General features: G+C 40.3%; 1 protein-coding gene across 2 annotated transcripts in view; it reads left to right on the top strand.

Moving 5' to 3' along the window:
• Positions 1 to 22,331, top strand: part of Uimc1 (ubiquitin interaction motif containing 1) — a 66,819-nt gene that overhangs the window by 41,457 nt on the left and 3,031 nt on the right. For both annotated transcript variants that reach the window (XM_021215475.2, XM_021215474.2), the window contains 3 exons: positions 4,001 to 4,154; positions 14,442 to 14,520; positions 18,919 to 19,096. In XM_021215475.2, the coding sequence (XP_021071134.1) occupies positions 4,001 to 4,154; positions 14,442 to 14,520; positions 18,919 to 19,096 (411 nt within the window). The remainder of the gene's footprint in view (positions 1 to 4,000; positions 4,155 to 14,441; positions 14,521 to 18,918; positions 19,097 to 22,331) is intronic.

Here is a 22,331-nt window from a genome sequence, read left to right as displayed (position 1 = left end):
CTTTCCCTTTCCCTTTCCCTTTCCCTTTCCCTTTCCCTTTCCCTTCCCTTCCCTTCCCTTTTCTTTTTTTGTTTTGAGACAAAAATTCTTAGTGTGTGTATGTGTGTGTGTGTGTGTGTGTGTGTGTGTGTGTGTGTTTGTATTCCATGTTATCTTCCTCAGTCGGTCTCCTCTTTACTTTTAAGACAGAATCTGTCTCTCTCACTGAATCTGGCGCTCACTAGTTTGGCTAAACTGGCTAGCCAACAAACCCCTGGGTCCTTTCCATCTCTCCTGCTCTCCCTGTCCCCTAGTGCAGGAGTGACAAGTGTACACTAACAGATTATCTATGATTGCTGAGGAGTCAAACGCAGGTCCTCATACTTGAGTAGAAAGAACTTTACCCACTTAGCCATCTCTCTGGTTCCTCTACTTGTATTTTTCATGTTGGATTTGACTAAGTCATTTTCCAGTAATTCTGTTGCTTTAAAAAGCATTTTGAGGGAGGACTGAATAACTTTTTCTGTAGAAGTAAAAATTTTGCTTATATTTATGTTTATGGTCCTGAACACTTTAAAAGAGGCTTACTTTTCTCATTCTTTTTAATACTATAAAGGGATATTTGGGAACTACTTTCACAGTAGATGTTAGATCCTTTCTTAGTATTTGCACTGCAGGTGATTGGTTAGAGCCTCTGCTTTCATGAATCATATATCAATTCCTTGGGGCCTGGTGTGTAATAGACTGGGATTTCTTAATGGTAGTGCAGGAAAAATCAGTTTCTGGTGCATATCTACGGAGAAGATCAGAGTATTAGTAATATAGTCATCCTCACATACAGATGAAGCCCTACAAGCCTTTAGTTATCAAGGCTGCTTTCATACCCATGCGCAATCACAAAAGATACTGTTCTTTGGGTCAAAAACCATAAACCCTATTTAGAATTTATAATGTGCATGTCTGCATTGTTGCATATCAAATGAGACCCTTTCACTGTTACTGTTCATGTCTATGTATGCCTCTAATCTTGGAAGTTTCCTTTACAAGAAGTTGAAGGGTGGCCTTGATTACTGTAATCCACCTGCCTCTGTCTCCTGAGTGCTGGGATTAAAAAAAGCAATGTATTATACCTTGTGGTTTGAAACAGGTTCTGTTTGTTTGCTTTCATTTTATGAGACAGGCTTTCTCTGTGTAGCCTTGACTGTCTTGGAACTCACTCTGTAGATCAGACTTAGAGATCTGCTGCCTCTGCCTCCTAAATGCTGCATATAAGGTGTGTGCCATCACTGCCTGGCTCCCCAAATTTTAAAAAACTGTGTTTCTTAAAATATTAAATTAGACAGAGTATAAAACATGTAACTGGTTTGGCACAAGTAGAAATGTATATATAGCAATAGTTTTTTCTGCTTTGGAAGTTTTCTGACTCTTCAGTGATACTAGCTTGTTAGTGGGGATAGCTGCTTGGTAGTACTGACTTGAGAGCATCCTTGTTATAACTACAGACTCTCTTGATTTGATTTCTTACAGTAGTCAATTTTCTTTGTAAATAGTGGAATAATATTTTCTTTATTGTGTCTGAGAATTTTCTTTAGGTGTATTATCACATAGATACCATTTCCAGGAAAGTTAGGAGAAGTTGTTTCAAGCCAAACCGATAGTTTAGTAAGTTTTTTTGTGAATTAAGAGTCATATAGAAGCACTTGGGAGACAGAAGCAGGTGGCTCTCTGAGTATGAAGCCAACCTGGTCTACAGAGTGAGTTCCAGGACAGCCAAGACTCAACAAAGAAACCCTGTCTTGAAACACAAACAAACAAAATCTCCCCTGTCACCCCTCCCCACAAAGTGGCATGATATTGTCATCTATAAATATAGTAGGCAGAGTTCACTGCTCTCCTGGGATGTGCCTTGAGCGTCACATATTGGACATACCTACAAAGGATTATAATTCTGTGTCTTGAGTACCACTGTTGATATCTCATTGTGTGGTATTTCACTTATTTATTTTATACATATGTTGTGTGTGTGTGTGTGTGTGTGTGTAAGTTAGAAGATAATTTGCAGGAGATTTTTTGTTTTTGTTTTGTCTTGCAGGGGATAGGTTCTTTTTTTCCATCCATGTAGAGTCTAGGGATTGAACTCAAGTCCGCAGAGTTGGTGTTAACTATCCCTACCCTCTGAGCCATCTTGCCTGGATGGTATTTTAAAACAAAAGAAACAGCTCTTAGAGACTAAATCTGATCAGTTGCATAGTTCTAATAAAAGTGCTTTGTTCATGCTTTCTGCCTTGTAATTCCTTCCTGGTAGTTAATATTTAAATAGACCTTTTCAGTGGTATTGAGGAAAATGTCTTTATTTTTAAGATAAGAATTTTCAGAAATGTTCCAAGTTTTGTATAATGTTGTTAGAAGTCATTTCAATCACAGTGAGACAATAATAGAAAGACTTTTTTTTCTTAAATACATGAATAGTTATGGGTACATTCACTGTATTTTATAGAACGGCAGATGAGTACAAAGAAATACAGTGTTTTTGTGAGCACTCGTGACATCCCTTTGATACCACAGTTTTGTGCTTAGTGAACGTTAGAATGCCAGGTAGCTTCTCAGTAGCCACCACTCAGTGCCTGGAGACGCCACAGTTAGGGTGTGCTTCCCTCCCTTTGCTCAGATAGCTTTGCACGTACATTAGAGTATTTCCTTGTAAGATCTTTGAACACTACAACCTAGATTTGTAAGAAACGTAGTGACTGACTAACCTTGGAATATCAGGTAGAACTTTCAGACCCACTTTAATTTCCTGACTTCCTACAGAAAAATTAGTTTAGACCAGCAAAATGGCTCAGCAAGTAAAATTGCTTGCTGTACAAGCTTAATGATCTGTGTTTGATTCCTGAAAAACCCATATTAAAGGCTGGGTGATACACATGCATAATCCCAGTACTCCCATGGCAAGGAGGGGTGTGGAGACAGTAGAACTGAAGCTTGAGAGCTAGCAGGTTCCATGTCACCTGACACAAGCTACAGTCATTTGAGAGGAGGAAACCTCAATTAAGAAAATACCTCCAGAAGACTGAGCTATAGGCAAGCCTATAGGGTGTTTTCTTAATTAATGATTGATGGGGGGAGGTTCCAGCTCATTTTGGGTGGTTCCAACCCTGGGCTGTTGATCCTGGGTTCTGTAAGAAAGCAGGATGAGCAAGTCATGCGAACAAGTAAGTAAGCAGCGCCCCTCCATGGCCTCTGCATCAGTTCCTGCCTCCAGGTTTGTGCCCTGTGTGAGTTCCTGCCTTGATTGTCTTTGATGATGCACTATGACAGGGAATTATAAGTGAAATAACCCCTTTCCTGCCCATGTTGCTTTTGGTCATGGTGTTTCATCACAGCAATAGATGGCCAACCACCCTGGAATACAAAGTGTGGCAGAAACAAGAGAGACCTTACCTCAACAAGGGAAAAGGCGAGAGCCAACTCAAAAACTTTCACATGTATACACATATGGCATGAACAAACAACAAAGAATCTCACTTATATCCTAAATAAACAATAGTTGGAAACTATGTATGCAAGGTACTAGCAACTACAGGAGCAAGAGAGAAACCTTACCTGGCTTCAGGAAACTGACGGCCTTAGCTAACGGGCTTCTCTAGGTCTTTCCGTCCTTAAGCCTTTGCTTTCAATCCTTGGTTTTGAATCTGGTAAAAGTTGATAGGTGTGGTTTATTTTTATTTTTTATTTTTTTTTAAGATTTATTTATTTATTATATGTAAGCACACTGTAGCTGTCTTCAGACACTCCAGAAGACGGCGCCAGATCTCGTTACAGATGGTTGTGAGCCACCATGTGGTTGCTGGGATTTGAACTCAGGACCTTTGGAAGAGCAGACGGGTGCTCTTACCTGCTGAGCCATCTCACCAGCCCCAGGTGTGGTTTCTTGGACGTAAATGAAATGTGTCTTGTTCTTTGCAGGAAAAGACATAAACGAAAGCTGTCACTTACAGTTGCTGTTTGCCATGTTCTTTAGGTTGCTAATAGGGAAGATTGTGCGAAGGAAAACTCTCCTCCTGCAGTCTCATCTAGTACCCGGGTATCCTGCCCACTGTGTAACCAAGACTTTCCTCCCACAAAGATTGAGCAGCATGCCATGTACTGCAATGGTCTGATGGAGCAGGAAACAGGTAAAACTCCGGATAGCATGGCTTTGTTTGTTTGTTTGTTTGTTTTCAAAAGATTTATTTATTTATTATATGTAAGTACACTGTAGCTGTCTTCAGACACACCAGAAGAAGGCATCAGATCTCATTACGGATGGTTGTGAGCCACCATGTGGTTGCTGGGATTTGAACTCAGGACCTTCAGAAGATCAGTCAGTGCTCTTACCTGCTGAGCTATCTCTCCAGCCCCTTTTGTTTTGTTTTGAGATAGGGTTTTACTATACAGCCTTAACTGGAACTCATTATGTAGACCAGGCTGGCCTTGTACTCAGAGATCCTTCTGCCTCTGCGTTCTCATGCTGGGGTTAAAGTGTGAATCACCATACCCAGCTGACAGTATAACTCCTAACTTTTTTGCATGGTACTTTTATAATCCCATATAATATAGTTCAGGAGCTATTTCCTCAAAGTTGCTATTGTTTATATCTAGTTAATTTTCTAGTACATTCGTGTTCTTTGTCCTTAGTAGGTATATTACCTAGTACCAAGTTCCTCATGAGAAGGTAAAGGGAAAAAGCCTTTTCTTTTAATGTTCCATTTGCTGTTTTGTGTGAATAGCTGAAAAGCCCATACAATGCAGTAGACCTTTTCTTTCAACTTACATGTTTAAATATTGGGATTCTTAAGGAACTTGAAGCTTAAGTTTTAGAGTGGTCCATTTTTTATTTAAAATAAATCTCTTGGTGGTTTATTTCAACAGACATTCCACTTAGACACAGCTATTAAAAGTATTCCTCATTTATATTTCTGTCCTATATGTGTCTGCTGAGTTACACTGAAAGTAATGTGTTACCTTTCTAAGATTATATATACAGTGTGAGATGTTGGCCAAGAAAATAGTTTTGTTAATCATACCCCTTGATATAACATCTGGATTCTGCCTTTTTGTATTCCGTTTTAACGTCTAGCAAAATAGTGTCAACATAGCCTGCTCTCCCTGAGCTAACATATAAATGACATGTAAGCCTTAGGTAATTGGAAGTGTTGCAAACTTCTTTGTGCTACTTGGGTTTTATAACTTAAATGTATTTAAATTTGAAATTGTATACATGTAAAGTATTTTATACATTAAAATGATCAGAAAGGACCTCTTGGCTCAGCTACAGTGGTAATCCATGAGTTGTCAGTCTAGCCATCTATGACCCTAAGGTTCTAGAGTGCCCTTCCCAAAGACACCCTGCGTAGACTAGTATTCTGCTGGATTTCTTTGCTTACCACCCATAACTGTCAGAGATCCCAAGGCAGTAAAATGTCCAGTAGATAAAGGCACCTGCTACCAGACCTGATAATGTTGGGGATATTTTTGTGCATTATTTATTCAAATGCTAATTTCTGTCCCCGGAGACCTTGGTATTGCCATTATTATGAAGCATCTCCTGACTCAGTATTCTGTAAACATTGTTCTCCATCACCTTCTTATTGGTTAAGTAAAGAGCTGAGTAGCCAATAGCTGGGCAGGAAGGGAAAAGGTAGGACTTCTGGGTCCAGAGAGAGAGAGAGAGACAGAGACAGAGACAGAGACAGAGACAGAGAGACATAGACACAGATGAAGAAGGAACAGCCAGGGCGAGATTCAGATGGCAGGTAACAGGCTGCATGGCTGGGAAGAAGGGTGGGTCAGCATAATTGGGTTATATCAGAATAACCTCAGACACCTCAGAGTCTGCCTAGCTCTTGTACCTAAAGCTTATAATAAGTCTCGATGTCATTATTCAGAGCAAGGACAGGCTTAGGAAGCAGTACTATTACGTGATAACCTACTTCTGATCCCTGAATCCCACATATGGAGGGGCTAGAAAGAGGGCCTTGAGTATCCTCTCTACCTGTCCCTCTGGGCAAGGTCTCTCTCTGAATGTGGGGCTCACATTTTCTCAGCTAGACTAGACTTTAGCAAGCTCCAATGATCCTCCTGTCTCACTCTGACCAGAGATGAGCTTACAGGCATATATGGGATGACCAGCTTGTTACATGTGTACTGTGTACTAGTCTTTATGATTGTGCAGTGAACACTTTTAATCACCAAGCCATCTCCAGGCCCTGGAACACTTAGAGAAATTGTTGGCAAGCCTTTTATGTGGGTTACTAGAGAAGTTTTAAAGCAAGGTTTCTGCTACCAAGGGGTTTTGTGGTCTTATTGGGAAAGTAATTATAGTTGATTAGAGTAAATGCCCCTGCAGAAATGAGTCCAGTGGGAGAAGGAGAGCAGTGAATCGGGTCATGTCCTAGAGATACTGGGGTCTTAGTTTGGACCATGAAAGCTGCCATTTTAGGCCTTGTAGATTTTGGAGCAGGGAATTCTCACTGGAACCATCCCATCGTCTGCTTACTCCTGTTGTCTTGGGAACCATTTGGAGATCTTGGTAGGCTGGTCAAGTTAGGAATTACATGAAACACTTTAGTGTGTGTGGCCTCTACTTGGTTCTCAGCAAGTCTGATCTCTTAGTTTCTTCCACCTTGCCGGTGTCCACAGCTTCCTTGTTAGAGGCAGAAATTGGTGATGTTTTTTGTTCCTCTCAACATAATTTCTAAATCTTGGATAGCAGGCTTCTCCTACCAAAGAGGGAAAGTTTCCCATCTCGAGAATGGGAATAAGCCACAAAACAGAGCCTGGAGACCATTTATCTAATTCCTGAGGCGTAGAGTAAGAGGTTTCTTACCTCTCAGTTGAATACCCAGGTTTCTCCCTCCCTCCGTGTCTCCCTGAAGCTGATCCTAGACATGCTTGGTTTGACTGTGTAACAGGAATAGTAATTAGCATCATTTACATGGAATGTCTGCCATTTATGCCTAGTTACCGTGCAGCACAATAACAGTTATGCATGTCATTAAAGATGTGTCTGATTGACTCTGCTGTAGTTTTATTTGATTACAATACGACACTGTGGTTAAGCTAGCTCGTGCGCTCACTTTATTCAGTAGCATGGCTATCTGATCAGAACTATAAAAAAGTAGAATGTTCTTTAAAAGGATTGTTTGTGAGGGATAAGAGTCACTACATTGTTCTAGACTAGGACAAGACTGAACTGCCTTTGTTATTTATTTCCTGGAACACATATTGGAGATCATTTTATGTAAGTACTTAGGCAAAATAAAGCTCCCTTCTTACTCAGTAAGTATGTAATACTACTATATATCAGATACATTGACTTAATATAGAAGCTACTACTCTCGTGGACTGTATATTCTGGTGGCGGAAGGTAAGCCACGGAACAAGTAAGGAAGTAGCATGTCAAGTGGTGATAAAGTTTTAAAATTGATTTTGTGTGGGTGTGCATGTGCACATGTGTGTGCAGATGTATGAACACCGTAGGTCAACCCCAGCTGTTACTCCTTGGGAGCCATCCACTTCGTTTTTTGAAACAAGGTCTCTCACTAGGACCTGGGGCTTGATAGTTAAGGCTAACCGACTAGCCAGTGAACTCCAGGAATCCTCCAGTCTCTACCTCCCTAATGCTAGGATTACATACTATCATGCTTGTGTGGCAGGTAACTGCCTAAACTGTTTCTCTACCTTGTGGTAAGTATTTTAGGGAAAAAAGTACAAAGCACAAGAAGGGAATAGAGAGTAACAATGTAACAATGTAAAATAGTTGTCAGAAAGGTCCTGTTTAAGATGGCCGTGACATTTGGGGCTGGAGAGGGAGCTCAGCAGTTAAGAGCACTTGCTGTGCTTGCAGAGGGCCTGGGTTTGATCCCCAGCACCCACATAGTGGCTTATAAGTATGACTCCAGTTCCAGGGGAGTCAACACTGTCTTTGACCTCTGAAGTCACATGTGTATGTTCAGGCAAACACTCATTCACATAAAATAATAATAATAATAATGATAATAATAATAATAATAATAAATGAAGGTGGCATTTGAATAGAGACCTAAAGGAAATGAGGGGATTTTAAGGTGATAAAGTGTACTAGTTAGGGTTCTCTAGAGTAACAGAACTTACAGAATGAATCTCCCTCTTTCTCCCTCTCCCTCTCTCTCTCCCTCCCACCCTCCCCCTCTCTCTTTATATGTGTGTGTGTGTGTGTGTGTGTGTTTAGTCCACACACACACACACACACACACACACACTGAATTAACTGAGCACACAAGCTGTGAATGTAAGGTCCAAGAGTTCAGTAGTCATTCAGTCCTCAAGGCTGGATGTCCCAGCTGGTCTTCAGTATATGCTAGAATCCTGAAGAAGTAGGCTCTAATGCCATTGAAGTAATAGATGTGCTAGCAAGAGGAGGGCAAACAAGAAAAGAGCATACACTTACTTCCTTCTATGCCCTTAAATAGAGTTGCAGGAGAGGGTATGGCCCAGATTAAAGGTATATCTTTCTGCCTTAAGATCTGGATCAAAGTCATATGTCTTCCTACCTCAGAGATCCTTACTAGAAGTGGATTCGCCCACTTCAAACTAAGTTAAAAATCAGGTGTGCTCTCCATTTCTGGATTGTAGTCCATTCCAGATGTAGTTAAGTTGACAGCTAATAGTCGCCATCACAGGAAGAGAATATGTTACCATGCTAGATGGTTTTATGTTAGCTTGACAAAAGCTAGAATAATTTGGGAAGAGGGAACCTTAGTTGAGAAAATGTCCCTACCAGATTGGCCTTCGAGCAAGTTGCTGATGCATTTTCTTGATTGATGATTGATGGGGAGGCACCAACATTCTGTGGGCAGTACCACTTCTCAGCTGGTGATGCTATAAGAAAGCAAGCTGAGCAAGCTATAAAGAGTAATCCAGTAAGCCGCACTCTCCCATAGCCTCTGCACCAGCCCCTGCCTCCAGGCTCCTGCCCTGACTTCCTGCGGTGATATGCAACTGTAAGCTGAAATAAACCCTTTCCTTCCCAAGTTGCTTTAGGTCTTATTACAGCAACAGAAGCCCCAACTAAGGCAGTTAGAGATAGAAAGGGAAAAAAGTAGCTTCAAGCTCCTCACACGTGAACAGGGTTAAGTATAGCTGGAGTCGAGCAAATGAAAGAGATAAACAAGACTAAAGAAAATTGGAAAGACACAGGTAGATCACAGAGCTCTGGACCCTAAAAAGGACTTCGACTTTTCCTTTTGAGAGTAATCACTGGAAAGACTTGAGCAAAGAGTGTATGTTTAAGCAGAGAATGGCAATTTTAAGAAAAGCGTCGCTCAGGTTGCTGCTGGATAATAGATTATTAGAATGGGGGACCAGGGTAGAGCTGGGAGAATCAAGTTAGCATTTCGTTTTGGGCAATATGATAGAGTGGAGGAAATGTAGGCTTTGGAGCCAGGCATATGGGGATTTAAATGATATCAGTAGTATTTGCTAGCACAGTACGATATACCTCTTTTGGAATCATCTATAAACTTAGTCCAACAGTAGGGTCATGAGAATCTGAGGCACTCTGTAATGTGCATGGGTAGATATAAAAAGCATTATGGCTAAGGTATCTAATAAACTATGAACTACTTCTTCCTGTTTATGTAGTATTTCTAGGGTCTGTGTTTTTAATAAGTAGATTAGCTGTCAGTTGGGTACAAGTAAGGGGAAGGTGGACATCAAGGCCTAAGAGTCAAAACAGGAAAACTAAGTTAAACCAGGAGTAGTAGCCCACGCCTTTAATCCCAGCACTTGGAAGGCAGAGGCAGGTGGATCTCTGAGTTCAAGGCCAGCCTGGTCTACATAGAGAGTTCCAGGATATCCAGGGCTGGGCAGAGACCCTGTCAAAAACAAAACAAAACAAACAAAAATACATTAGTAAAAGATACATAGAGGTAGGGTTTAGGAAGCTACATGCATTAACTGTGTTTACTTTTTGCCTTAGTAGATGGTTATTGTATAGAGTCATACATGATATATTTCTCAAGTTAGACAAATTGGACCTTTTCTGTCTTATATACCTGTTAGTGACTGATCTGAATGTTATTTGTGAAGCTCTCCAGTGATCTTTTTTGTATTAGTGTGGAGTTTGTAGTACTCAGAATTTGTAGATTAGCTATATTGCTATTAGTACATATTTTAAAGTTAGCAGTTGTGAAATGGGATAGGTTTAATAGAAAAAAATGTGGATTTAGGAGACAGGGTGGTGTGAGGAGATACACAAATTAGAAATAGGCTCTGGTCTCTAGGAAATCATGGTTTAGCTGGATAGACAAGAAGTGTGCATAAATAGCTTTGATACCATGCTAAAACTACTCGGGGAGCTAAGCGAAGAGGATCCTGTGTTGTTTCAGGGGAGAACATTATTGGAAATTTAAAGGCAAGGGGCACTGATGTAAGATAACATAAGTCACTTAGATACAAGCATGTAAGGCTGTACAGAATAGAGCAGCAATTAAGCATGTACTGTGGGCAGTGCGGAGGGCAGTAGGAAGGTGACACATGGAGCCTGAGCTCATAGATTCAGAATGGGGGAAGATGTGTTTTCAGCTTTGAAAGTTATTTATATGTTTATTTCTGTTTCATATATTGTACTCTGTGGGTACAAGTGTTAAAAATACATTTTAGCTGACTGTGGAGACTGAGGCAGGAGGACTACAGATTTGAACCTGTGCCAATCCTCCTGTCTCAGCTTCCTGGGTGCTAGAATTATAGGCTTATGCCACTCCATAGTTTAAAGTTGGTGATGGATATGGTATGTGGAGTGATTGTCCAGGTGCAATAGTGTGCACCTGTAATACTGGTACTGGGAAGTAGAGACAATCCTTGACTACACAGAGAGATTGCTGGTGGGCTGCAGGAGAAAATATGTGTAGATAATGTTTTTATAACGTAAAACACAGTGTTGTCTGCCTGCAGCCGTATCCATTTAGGATCTCCAGTATCTTTGTTCTTCTCATCTTGTTTTTAGCACTGACCCATGTTATCCTACTCACTGTGCTTTGATGTTGAAGAGCCAGTGTTTTGGGACTTTTCTTTCTTGAGAGAGGTGTGACCCCAGATAGGACACCAACAACAAACCAAAGAAATGATCCCACTCAAGTTTACACTGGTGAACAGTGAGCTTTGAGGGTTACTTAATAGGTGCACGGGTGAATCATAGGCATTCCCCCCTCAAGTGCATGATCATGGAACATTCCCCCCTCAAGTGCATGATCACTCACAGAGCCTTCCTCCCTGGAGCTCTCTAGCCAACCTGTCAGCAGTTTCACCATGTGTACTGTTTATCAAACCTCTGGGAAGGCCTTATAAGTCCTACACATTTCTGAGTCCTTCAAGTGTGTTTCATGGATGATAGTGTAAATCTCATATTGAATTAAGGTATGAGGCACACACTATCCAGTTGTCTTTTTATGATTTTATGATTAAGTGGTGCTTGGCAGTGGTGATGTGTGTGCCTTTAATCCCAGCACTCAGGAGGCAGAAGCAGGTGGATCTCTGTGAGTTGGAGGCCAGCCTGGTCTACAGATTTAGTTTTAGGACAACCAAGGCTACACAGAGAAACCCTGTCTTGAAAAATAAAAACAAACAAGCAGAATCTAATTGTTCTGGGATTTTAAATCCAAATAGATGGAATGGTTTGTTTTCAAGGTGTAATATTTTTAGGGTGATAGTATTGATAAATATATATATATTGAAAAGATTTATTTATTTTGTATATGTGAGTACACTGTAGCTGTTTTCAGACACACCAGAAGAGGGCATCAGATCCCATTACAGATGGTTGTGAGCCATCATGTGGTTGCTGGGATTTGAACTTAGGACCTCTCGAAGAGCAGTCAGTGCTCTTAATGTCTGAGCCATCTCTCCAGCCCAAGAATATTTTTATATGAATACTTTTGTGTCTTTATGAGTAAAGACATTGAGCAAACTGGGCACATAGATAACTATAGCAGCTTTGTATGTTAAAGTCAAGAGATGAACTTTCAAATGCACCTCCTAGAGAGAGGCTAGGAATGGAGAGTAGTGGTAAAGTATTTGTCTTGCATTCATGAGGCTCTGAGTTGAATCCCCACCACCATCAGGAAGCAAACAATAGGCAAGCTCATCTCTAAACTTGAAATTACCACAGCCTGAGCAGGGATGGGGTTCTTTAGCATTTAGTACTGGCTCTGGAGCCTGTCTGCCTTTAAATCAAGTTGCAGAGGAGTAATTTACAAACTTCAGACTGCTAAGCCTTTTAAATACTGTCATTGTTAAAATGGACCCAATGATGTCTGGTTTTTGAGGGTTGTAAGGACTTAATTTAGGAACTATCAACATAATGAATTAAACGAGTGTTTTGAGTTAGAAGTTATAAATGAAATAAAGGTGTTTACTTACTAAATAAGAATCTTCTGGAGGCTGGTGATATGGCTCAGCGGTTAAGAGTGCCGACTGTTCTTTCAAAGGTCCTGAGTTCAAATCCCAGCAACCACATGGTGGCTCACAACCATCTGTAACGAAATCTGATGCCCTCTTCTGAAGACAGCTACAGGGTACTTACATATAATAAATAAATAAATAAATAAATAAATAAATAAATAAATAAATGGATCTTCTGGTGAGGAAAAATCACTTTGTGATTGAGCCTCACAGTGAGAGAAGGCAGCCTTGAGACACAGCTCACAAATCTTGTCATGACAGGCTATCTTAGAGACCCTTTCTGGGTGATTTAGAAGACCTTTATATACGTTTTACCAGGGCACATGTGGGTTCTTTTGATTTAATTTATTTAATTTTGTATGTGAGTAGTATGTGTGCATGTTTGAATGGGGGCAGGGGAGGCGTGAGCATACTGCCACACATGGAGATGAGTGGAGCTAGTGGACATCAATCAGTCCTCTCCTTCCACAGTGTGGGCTCAGAACTCAGATCAAAGGCAGGCCCCTTTATCCACTAAGTGAGAGAGCCATTTATTCCCTACCCCCATTTTTTGGGAGGTGTTTTTTGTCTTTTGTTTGTTTCTTTTTCTTTTTTTTTTTTATTTTTTTATTTTTTTTTTTTAAAGATTTATTTATTATTATATGTAAGTACACTGTAGCTGTCTTCAGAGACACCAGAAGAGGGTGTCAGATCTCATTATAGATGGTTGTGAGCCACCATGTGGTTGCTGGGAATTGAACTCAGGACCTTCGGAAGAACAGTCAGTGCTCTTAACCACTGAGCCATCTCTCCAGCCCTCTTTTTTTTTTTAATATATATTTACTTTGTTCCCCCACCTCCCAACTTATTTATTTATTATGTATTATTTATATAGCAGTCTCTGCATGTATGCCTGAAGACCAGAAGAGGGCACCAGATCTTATTAAAGATGGTTATGAGCCATCATGCATTTGCTGGGAATTGAACTCAGGACCTCTGGAAGAGCAGCCAGTGCTCTTAACCACTGAGCCATCTCTACAGCCCTGGTTTTTTGTTTCTTGTTCTCTCTCTCCTTTTTGGGACCTAGAGATTGCTGATTAAAACAGACTGGCTGGCCACCAAACTTCAGAGATCCTCTTGTCTCTGTCTCTCCATCGCTGGGACAACAAAAGCCTGCCACCCTGTCCTGATTTTTACACAGGGGTCAAACTGAGGTCCTTAGGCTTGTGCGCCAAATACTTAACTGCAACCTAATAGATATTTATTTATTCAATGGCTGGTTTAACCCAGATGGTACACACTAAAGATTCAAGTAATTCACAGGATAGGTTGTTTCATAATCCAGTAACTTATTAAAGATTCTCTGTAGTTTGTTAAGTGTAAGGAAGGCATACTTTGAAGAGAAATGTTTACTTTTTGTTTGCCAAAGACTAGAAAACACTTGATTAAATAGCCTACAAGATCATTAAAAGGGATTATGATTTTATAAGCAGATATCTTTTGCTGTGAGACAGATGTTTACATCACCTGTATGACCCCAGTAGAAGTCGGAGGTGGTCCTAGTGCAGTAGAGGGGCCAGCTGTGCTTGTGTTCTACTCTTCCTCACTTAGGAAGTGGAACACTGAAAAGTGGTAAGGACTGGGGCTTTTGTAGGGGCTCACCTGTAGCTATCATTACTGCATTTCATACGGCACTTCACTGGATATGTGGTATCCCAGACAGAATTTTGGTAGAATGTTCCTTGATTGACTGATGTTCAGGTAGAACACAGAAACCTTTCTTGGAGTGAACTAGTCTTTTATATTTCATGGATTGGCAACAAAGAACATCTTGTGGCTAGCAGTTTTGGTCATTTGTGTTATTTTCAGTATTAGAAAGGTTGTGATTTCCCAGTTAGTGGACTTCTTCCTCACAGAATAGGTTGAAATTGCTTCTTCTTAATGAATTTTGTCTTCTATATCCTGAGTCTATTGCCAGCTAACATTTGTTTTTAATGGGGAAGTGTTGACTCGGAGACAAAGAGAGGCCAAGGAAAAGAGTGACAGCAGGACAGCTGCACAGCCGGCTCTGGACACCAACAGGTAGGTGGGCACACTGCGTTCCTTATCTCACAGCAGTACTTGCACCAAGTGAAGCCACTAGTGCCTGTCCCCTGTATTTCTCTGGTTGCCCATGCTACCGTCATTGTTTGAAAGCCTAAATTTCTTTTTCTTATAATTTCAGTGTACACCACTCATCGGTTCCTTTTCAGTGTGTTTAAAATTAGCCTGCTTCTGCATTGTTTCTAAGGCTTCTGTTTTCTTTGAATTTATAAATGGGTGTTTGGTGCTTTGGGGAAGCAGTGAGCATTTTGCAATGTCATAATGTAGACATTGAGTTGCAGGATGTTGAGCAATATAGAAAACTTCCTTGGGATGTGGCTGTAGCTTGACTAAGAGCACATTCTGAGGAAGAGGTCAGGTGTAGGTGCTGCCTCTGAAAGCAGAGCCGTTTCCAACAGTACATTAGAATAGTGAGTTGTCAGGCAGAAATTTTTGTTTGCGTTTTTTGTCTTCATTAAAACTTTATTTTCATTAAAATATAATTACACAATTTCTCCCTTTCCCTCCTCTCAATCCCTCCCATGTCTCTTTCTCACTCCTTCTCAAAAGCATGTCTTTTCTTTGATTATTATAGTTATGTTTGCATGCATTTGTGCATGCACACGCACACAAATACAACCTGCTGAGTATGTTTAGTGTTACTTGTATGTATGACTTCTGAGCTGACCACTGGTATTGGATACCAATTAGGAGGCCTTAACCCTGGGAGACTCTAGTTCTCAGTGGTCATCACTTGGTTGATGTTCTTTATCTAGGGGTATAGGGCCCTGTGACATTTCTCCCTTTCCAGGTAAACATGTCTGTTGGTGGTGTCATGTTGTTTTGATATATGATACACCTATGGGTGTAGCTTTTAGAAGACACATTTTCACAGCAGACTTTTTTCTTTTGTCTCTTAAAATATTTGTTCTTTCTCTACCATGGTATTTCCTGAGCCTAAGAAGTTCAGTTTTCGTGTAGATATATCCTTTGTGGGTTGGGCTCCCAAAATCTATTGTTCTCTGTATTTTGAATAGTTGTGATGTTCTGTAATGATTTAAAATTTAAAAACTAAGATGTGAAAAATTTAAGCCTGTACGTATTAATGGAGTTCCATATAATGTTTGATTCATGTATACATTGTGTAATGTTTAAATCAGTTTAAACGTCTATTTTTCATTTCTTTGTGTTTAAAAACTTTAAAAACCCCTTCTTCTAGCTTGTTAAAATGTAATTACCAACTATATAGTAGTAAACCAGAACTCCCTACTACCATCTGTCTGTAACTTAGTACCAACCAACTAACAACTTCTTCCTGTTCTTGTTTCTCTATGATCTTACGTTAGTGTAGACCTTCCTCTTGGACTGTATCCCACACATTGCTGCAATTTCTATTAATATCTCTGTGTTCTTGGACAAGCTGTTAAGGTGGAGATACTTGTTTTCATTTTTGCTTATGCATAGCATCTGGTAAGTTGTGTGTGAGGTAGCACTGACAGTAGTTGTATAACGAGCATCTGATATTACACGCTGCTCATCACCATAGGCACTCCATCTACTTTAGGACAGTGGAATGGCATAGTTTGTCTTCTATCTTCTCCCTCCCATCCCATCAAATACTAGGAAGTCAATCTGGGACCTTGTTGGTGCTAAGCAGGCAGTTAACTTCCAAACTATGCCCCCAGCCTCTTTTTATTTTCTTTCTCTCTTTCTTTTGTTCCAAATAAATTATATGTAACCAAGTTATGTAGCCAACGGTAACAAAGTCAAACTTGTCCTGAGTTTAAATGTTCAGGACTTCCTATATTCCTGCTGCCACTCTTTTTTAGGTTAATCCAGAGGTTTTAGAGTATGAATTCTAAATCATGACTAGGTTCAAACATACTTTATTAATCAAAATGGGAACTGTTATAGAGTCAGTGCTTTTTTTTTTTTTTTTTTTCTGATGAAAAATGTTTATTTTGTAGTATTAAACTTCATGCTTCAGGATTTGAGGAACTTTTAGAAAGTCTCTTTTCCCCCCATCCCCCACACCCCCTCCACCTCCTAAATACCTAATGCATTGTGTGTGGAGGCCAGCAGACAGCAGGAGTTGATTTTTTTCTTCTACGATATAGGTCCCAGGGATTGAACTCAGGTCATCAGGCTTGGTGACATGTGCCTTTACCCATTGAGCCATTCATTGATTCATGTATTTCTGCATTCTGCTGATTTATAGAGCATTTTCCTTCTAAAAGGTTGAAGTGGTAGTTGATTGGTAGGAGGTCAAGTGAATAAACAAAGCAGAATTGTGTCGTCTAGTCTGACTTTGAGGGCTAGTCGTACAGTATGTGCTCTGGCGTCCTAATGATGGATTCGGGCAATCTCTGCTGACCAGTGCTGCCTCAGGTGTCACAGTTCTCAGTGCTGCGTCCCTTAATTTGCTGAGTACAAACCTCAGACACTGTGGTCTCACTGAATTCCGAAGCTGCAGTGGATCAGACCAGCAGCAGACCTCCGACCAGGGACCATGACCTTGTTGAGCACAAGTTTGGCTTTGGGAAGTTCTTTGGAATTTCTTGGTCTAGCCACTGAACTGGTCATTACTAGTGGTCATGGACAATTGACTATTGCATGTCACAGTCTTAATATTAATACAAAATGGTTTACTGTTCTGTAGAATAAGAGGAATGACAGCTCAAAACTTTAATTTTTTTTTTTTTGTTCAATCATAAAGCACCTAGTTATCAAACCTTTTCACTTTCCCTCTTTGGCTTCAAATGCTTCAACAGCTTGCAAGGTTCTTTGGCAATTTTTTGAGTCAAATAAGAGAATCAGCTTCAGTGAGTGTTCTCTCTCTGGTCCTCATTGCCAGCTTCCCGTGGCCAGCCCCCCAGCTCCTTCCCTTCAAGGCCCTTCTTCTTCTCGGAGTGTCTTGAAGCACTGTGGTGCTCCATGCTCGTCATCTGCTTCTGTGGATGTTGCCTTGCCTCAGCTGTTTTACCACCTATTTTGCCAAATAAGAACACTTTGCTTTTGTTTCACATCATTTCTGTCTTATAAAGCAAATATAAACAGCAAATATGTCATTAGTAAAAAAAAATGTAATGAATGTTCATTAAAATGATGTACAGCATAACCTCATTTATTTAAGAATGTATTTCAGTATCAAATGACAAATTGCAACAGTGTAGAAGACAAAATTACTTTTGTACTAATCTAATAGTAAGAATTAATAATGCTTTTGCATTAATTGGTGAATTTTGAAGATATACTAATCTAAATTTCCTCATAAAGTAGAGTTTTTTTAAAAGACTTATTTATTTTATGTATATACATACACTGTAGCTGTCTTCAGACATTACAGATGGTTGTGAGCCACCATGTGGTTGCTGGGATTTGAACTCAGGACCTCTGGCAGAGCAATCAGTGCTCTTAACCGCTGAGCCACCTCTCCAGCCCCATAAAGTAGAGTTTTACTTGCATTCTTGCAGGCAGTCGAGTAGTTTGAAATGTTATTTCTGTTATTTTATTGCCCTTTAGAGAAAATCTTCCATAGAGCTAATTTCTTGCCATAGTTACTGAGTAGTAATAGAAAAGGAAGTTTAAGATCACATGTTTCAGAAAGTTTAAGATGAACTTATCAGCTCTGAGTTCTGATATTAATTAGCTGTAAGGACCTTGGGGAGAGTAATTCTTTCCTAATGGGGCTGAAGAATTAATTTAGAAATTAAGTTGAAAGGTACTGACTACAGAGAAAGTAGTTAATAAGCATTCCTCACCAACTCCCACAGTTCTGGTTTCATTGATACATCGAGATCATACTTTTTTCTTTCTCCAAACGATTTTGTTATAAAAAGATGAAAATAACTGTGTAATATGCAGAAGCTTCTGACAGAGCCACATGTTTTAGTAGCGTCCTAGTTGATGCATCAGGTGCTAGTGTTAAGGAAGTTAGCACATAGACAGACTTGACTTACTAATCAAACAGACGCGTCCGCAGTGGTAAACTGCCATTGTTGATTTCATGCTTCTAGTGCTCTCTGTTCTGTCAAAATTTTAACTTCTCTTTGAAAAAATGATTACACTTAATTTCAGAAGAGCCTGACAGACTGTTTTATGTCTGAGAAGCAATGAGCATTGTTTGAGATGGTTAGAAGAGCTGATTTCATTACCATCCCACTGCTGCAACAGCAGGGTACAAAGAAACAGCCAGGGAAAACTGCTAATCACTTAGTCCTTATGATTGGCACGGGGTTAGCTTTATTGGTGATCCCACTGAGTGAATCTGCGTTGATTGACAAGTCTCCTCTGCAGACATTTTTGAGATGTAAAAAGACAATCTGAAATGTTCCAGGAGCCTAGAGGCAAAAGCAAACCTTAAAATTGCCTCTTCCCTCCCCGTCCCTGCTCACCCAGGAGGGAGAAGTGCTATCTATGTAAGTCCCTGGTTCCACTCGGGGAGTACCAGTGCCATGTGGACACCTGTCTCCAGCTTGCAAAGGTTGATAGAGAAGATGGGACTGAAGGGATGAGGAGACCAAGGGTGTGCGCGCCTGTGGAGGGGAAGCAACAGCAGCGGCTGAAGAAGTCAAAGGTATGTGTGCAGTGCTGAGGAAAAGCTGCAGGTCTGTTCTGGCTGTCTTCTCTCCTTCCCTCTCTCTCCTCCCTTCTTTCCTATTTATTTTGTTTATGCTTGTAAAGGTGGTGTGTGGGTGTGTGGGTGTGTGCGTGCGTGCGCACACACACACACACACACACACACACACACACACACACACACACACACATGTATATTTGTGCATTATATATGGAGGCCAGAGGTTAGACTTGGGTGTTAGTCCTCAGGATTTATTCCCCTATTTTTAGACAGGTCTCTCATTGGACTTGGGGCTTTTGTAGATTAAGGATACTGCCTGAAGCTCCTGCTCTCAGATCCAAGACTATATCAGTTATTAATTGCTATGCTTTTTGCGGTACAAAGTTTTCTACTCTTATAAAAACATAGTGGTTTAATTATGGAAAACATAACATTTTCATATTATCTTACCATCCAAGTACCCGCACATATGTCAGATGGCCAGCTTACATTGGAGACAGAGTCTCTCACCAAACCTGGTGTTCATTGGCCCGCTAGACTAGCTAGTCAGTCAGCTCTGGGAGTCTGCCTTTATGTGCTGCAGCCCTCATGCTAGGCCCTAGCTGCTCAGAGTCACGCCAGCTTTCCACATTTGTCTAGGGATTCAAACTCAGGTCTTTGTTTTGCACAGCACTTTTGTGACATCCTAGCCCCACATTAGTATATCTTTTTGGTTATATTCTGTGAGAATGTTTGATTTTAGAAATTGCTGTTTTAGTTGCTGATGTGAGTTGTCTAAAAAGTTAGTAGTGAATTTTGGCTTGGGATTAAGACAAATTTCCAGCAATTTCTAAAGTGGCCCTAAACATATACTTGCCAATTTGTAATATATATTTATGTGAAGCAGTGTTCTCAGCATTGATGATAATAAAATCAGAGTATCAGCCAACTCAGAAAGTTGCCCTGCTTTTTTGCATTATCAAATATTCAGGTAGAATTTAATTCTTATGTAAAAATAAACAAGTATGGGCTGGAAGTTTGGCTTCGAAGGTAGGATGATTGGCTGGTAAGAATGCCCTAGCACCAAATAATACTGAGCATAGTGACACACACTTACAATTCTAGCACTTGGGAGGCAGAGGCAGGAGGATCACAAGTTCAGAGTCATTCCCAGCTATATAACAAATTCAAGGGCAGCTTGGCTTACAGGAGACCCTATCTTAAAAACCAAAACAATAAAAACTAAATCATACCACAAACATATCTATTTCATTATTATACACATTTACTTTTCTCTCTTTAGTAAATGGTTAAAATTATATATATTTCATAGAATTGTTTTAAAATGATTTTTATTGTGGTTTTTTTTTTTTTTTTTTTTTTTGGGCCATGGGACTGTTTAGATCTTTAATCTGATCCTGTTTTTTTTTTGGTTTTTCGAGACAGGGTTTCTCTGTATAGCCCTGGCTGTCCTGGAACTCACTCTGTAGACCAGGCTGGCCTCGTCGAACTCAGAAATCTGCCTGCCTCTGCCTCCCAAGTGCTGGGATTAAAGGCGTGAGCCACCACGCCCGGCTTATTATGATTTTTTTAATCAATAAACATTTGATCTGTTTTATTGATTTTTTTTTTTTTAATATACCTATATACCCAAGGTCATGTAAATGCTTCTCAGGTGAGAAGGGGCCTCACGTGGAGTGAGAAGCTCTGCAGGATAGGGTAAACCTTTGGGTTTGTTGTAGACTTCTGAAGTATTACTGTTAGCTGGGTGTGCTTGAGCTTGTCCATAATCCCACCACTAATGAGGGTCACAAGTTTAAGGTCATTCTTGTTTATATAGGCAATTCTAAGCCCTACCTCCATCCACCTCTATTACCTGCTTCTCAATCTGAAAAAAAAACATTATTATTAATGTTCGTATCATATAGATGGTCACTTAACCATTATCTTATTATTAAACGTTTAGTATTTTCCCTGTCCTTCTATATTTAAAGACTGTTTAAAACAGTCGAAAGCCTGTATGTTCCTGTAATCCCAGCACTCAGGAGGTTTGAGAGTTTAAGGGCCAGTCCTGGGTACATAGAGAGTTTTAGACCATGATCTACATAGTGTACCCTATCTTAGAAACAGAAAGTACAACAATAACCCCAGTAAAACAATAAAAACAGAGCAGAATAACAATAATTTAAAAACCAGGGGTGGGGGTGTGGGTACCATTAATTTTGAACTACCAGTTATTTCCTGAAGTATGAGTGAACATTTCAGCATCTTTTGAAAAATATTACATTTAATTGCTTTTCAGAAAGCATCTGGAATCCATGTCCCTGCTTCTAGGAACATTTGTGGGATAGCTGTGAATCCCTTGTGTTTCTAGGTTTTAGAAACTATAAGGCAAGGCTCCCGGTCTATGGGAAGTAGATCTAAGTGCTTTCTGGGCTTGTGATGAGAGATGAGGAAGCTAGTGCAGTAGCAGTGTGTTCAAGAGCTATTAGCAGACGGATCACTTACACAGAGGGCAGAGACCAAACCGTTCTCCACCGTGCCACGAGGAAGTGACATCTCTATGAACCCCATGTTTTAAATCTATTTTATGCATATGGGTATTTGGTTTGCATGTCTGTCTATGTACCACTTATGTGCCTAGTGTCACAGAGGCCAGAGGAGAGTGTTGAATTCCCTAAAACTGGGTTGCAGAAGGTTGTGAGTGGCTATGTGAAGGTAGGGACTCAAACCTCTGGAAGAGAAGCAAGTGCTCTTTGTCATTTGAGAGTCGGGGGCTCTTTAGTCCCCGAATGAGGTGATGTTAGAGTTGAATTTTATAGGTGAGTGCTTACTTACACCAAAGAACCAATTTATTTATCTTTTAAAAAATTCTTTTTATATTTAAATTTTTTTTTGGTTTTTGTGTATGATTGTTTTGCACACATATACGTCTCTCTGTATACCACGCTATACTTAGTGTCCAGATCCCCTGAAGCTGGAGTCACAGACAACTGTGAGTCACAATGCGGGTGCTGGGAATTGAACCTGGGTCTGTGGAAGAGTAGTCAGTGCTGTACATTAAGCCACCAGTTTATCTTGACATTGCTGCCTGCTTGTTTGTTTTCCATTTTTTTTAAAAAAAAAAAAATCTCTTCAGCCGGGCATGGTGGCGTACGCCTTTAATCCCAGCACTCGGGAGGCAGAGGCAGGCGAATTTCTGAGTTCGAGGCCGGCCTCGTCTTCAGAGTGAGTTCCAGGACAGCCAGGGCTA

The sequence above is a fragment of the Mus pahari genome, chromosome 16, assembly GCF_900095145.1.
Source record: "Mus pahari chromosome 16, PAHARI_EIJ_v1.1, whole genome shotgun sequence".
Classification (NCBI taxonomy): domain Eukaryota; kingdom Metazoa; phylum Chordata; class Mammalia; order Rodentia; family Muridae; genus Mus; species Mus pahari.
Note: the sequence above shows the minus strand (reverse complement) of the source record. Positions and strands in the feature narration are given on the sequence as shown.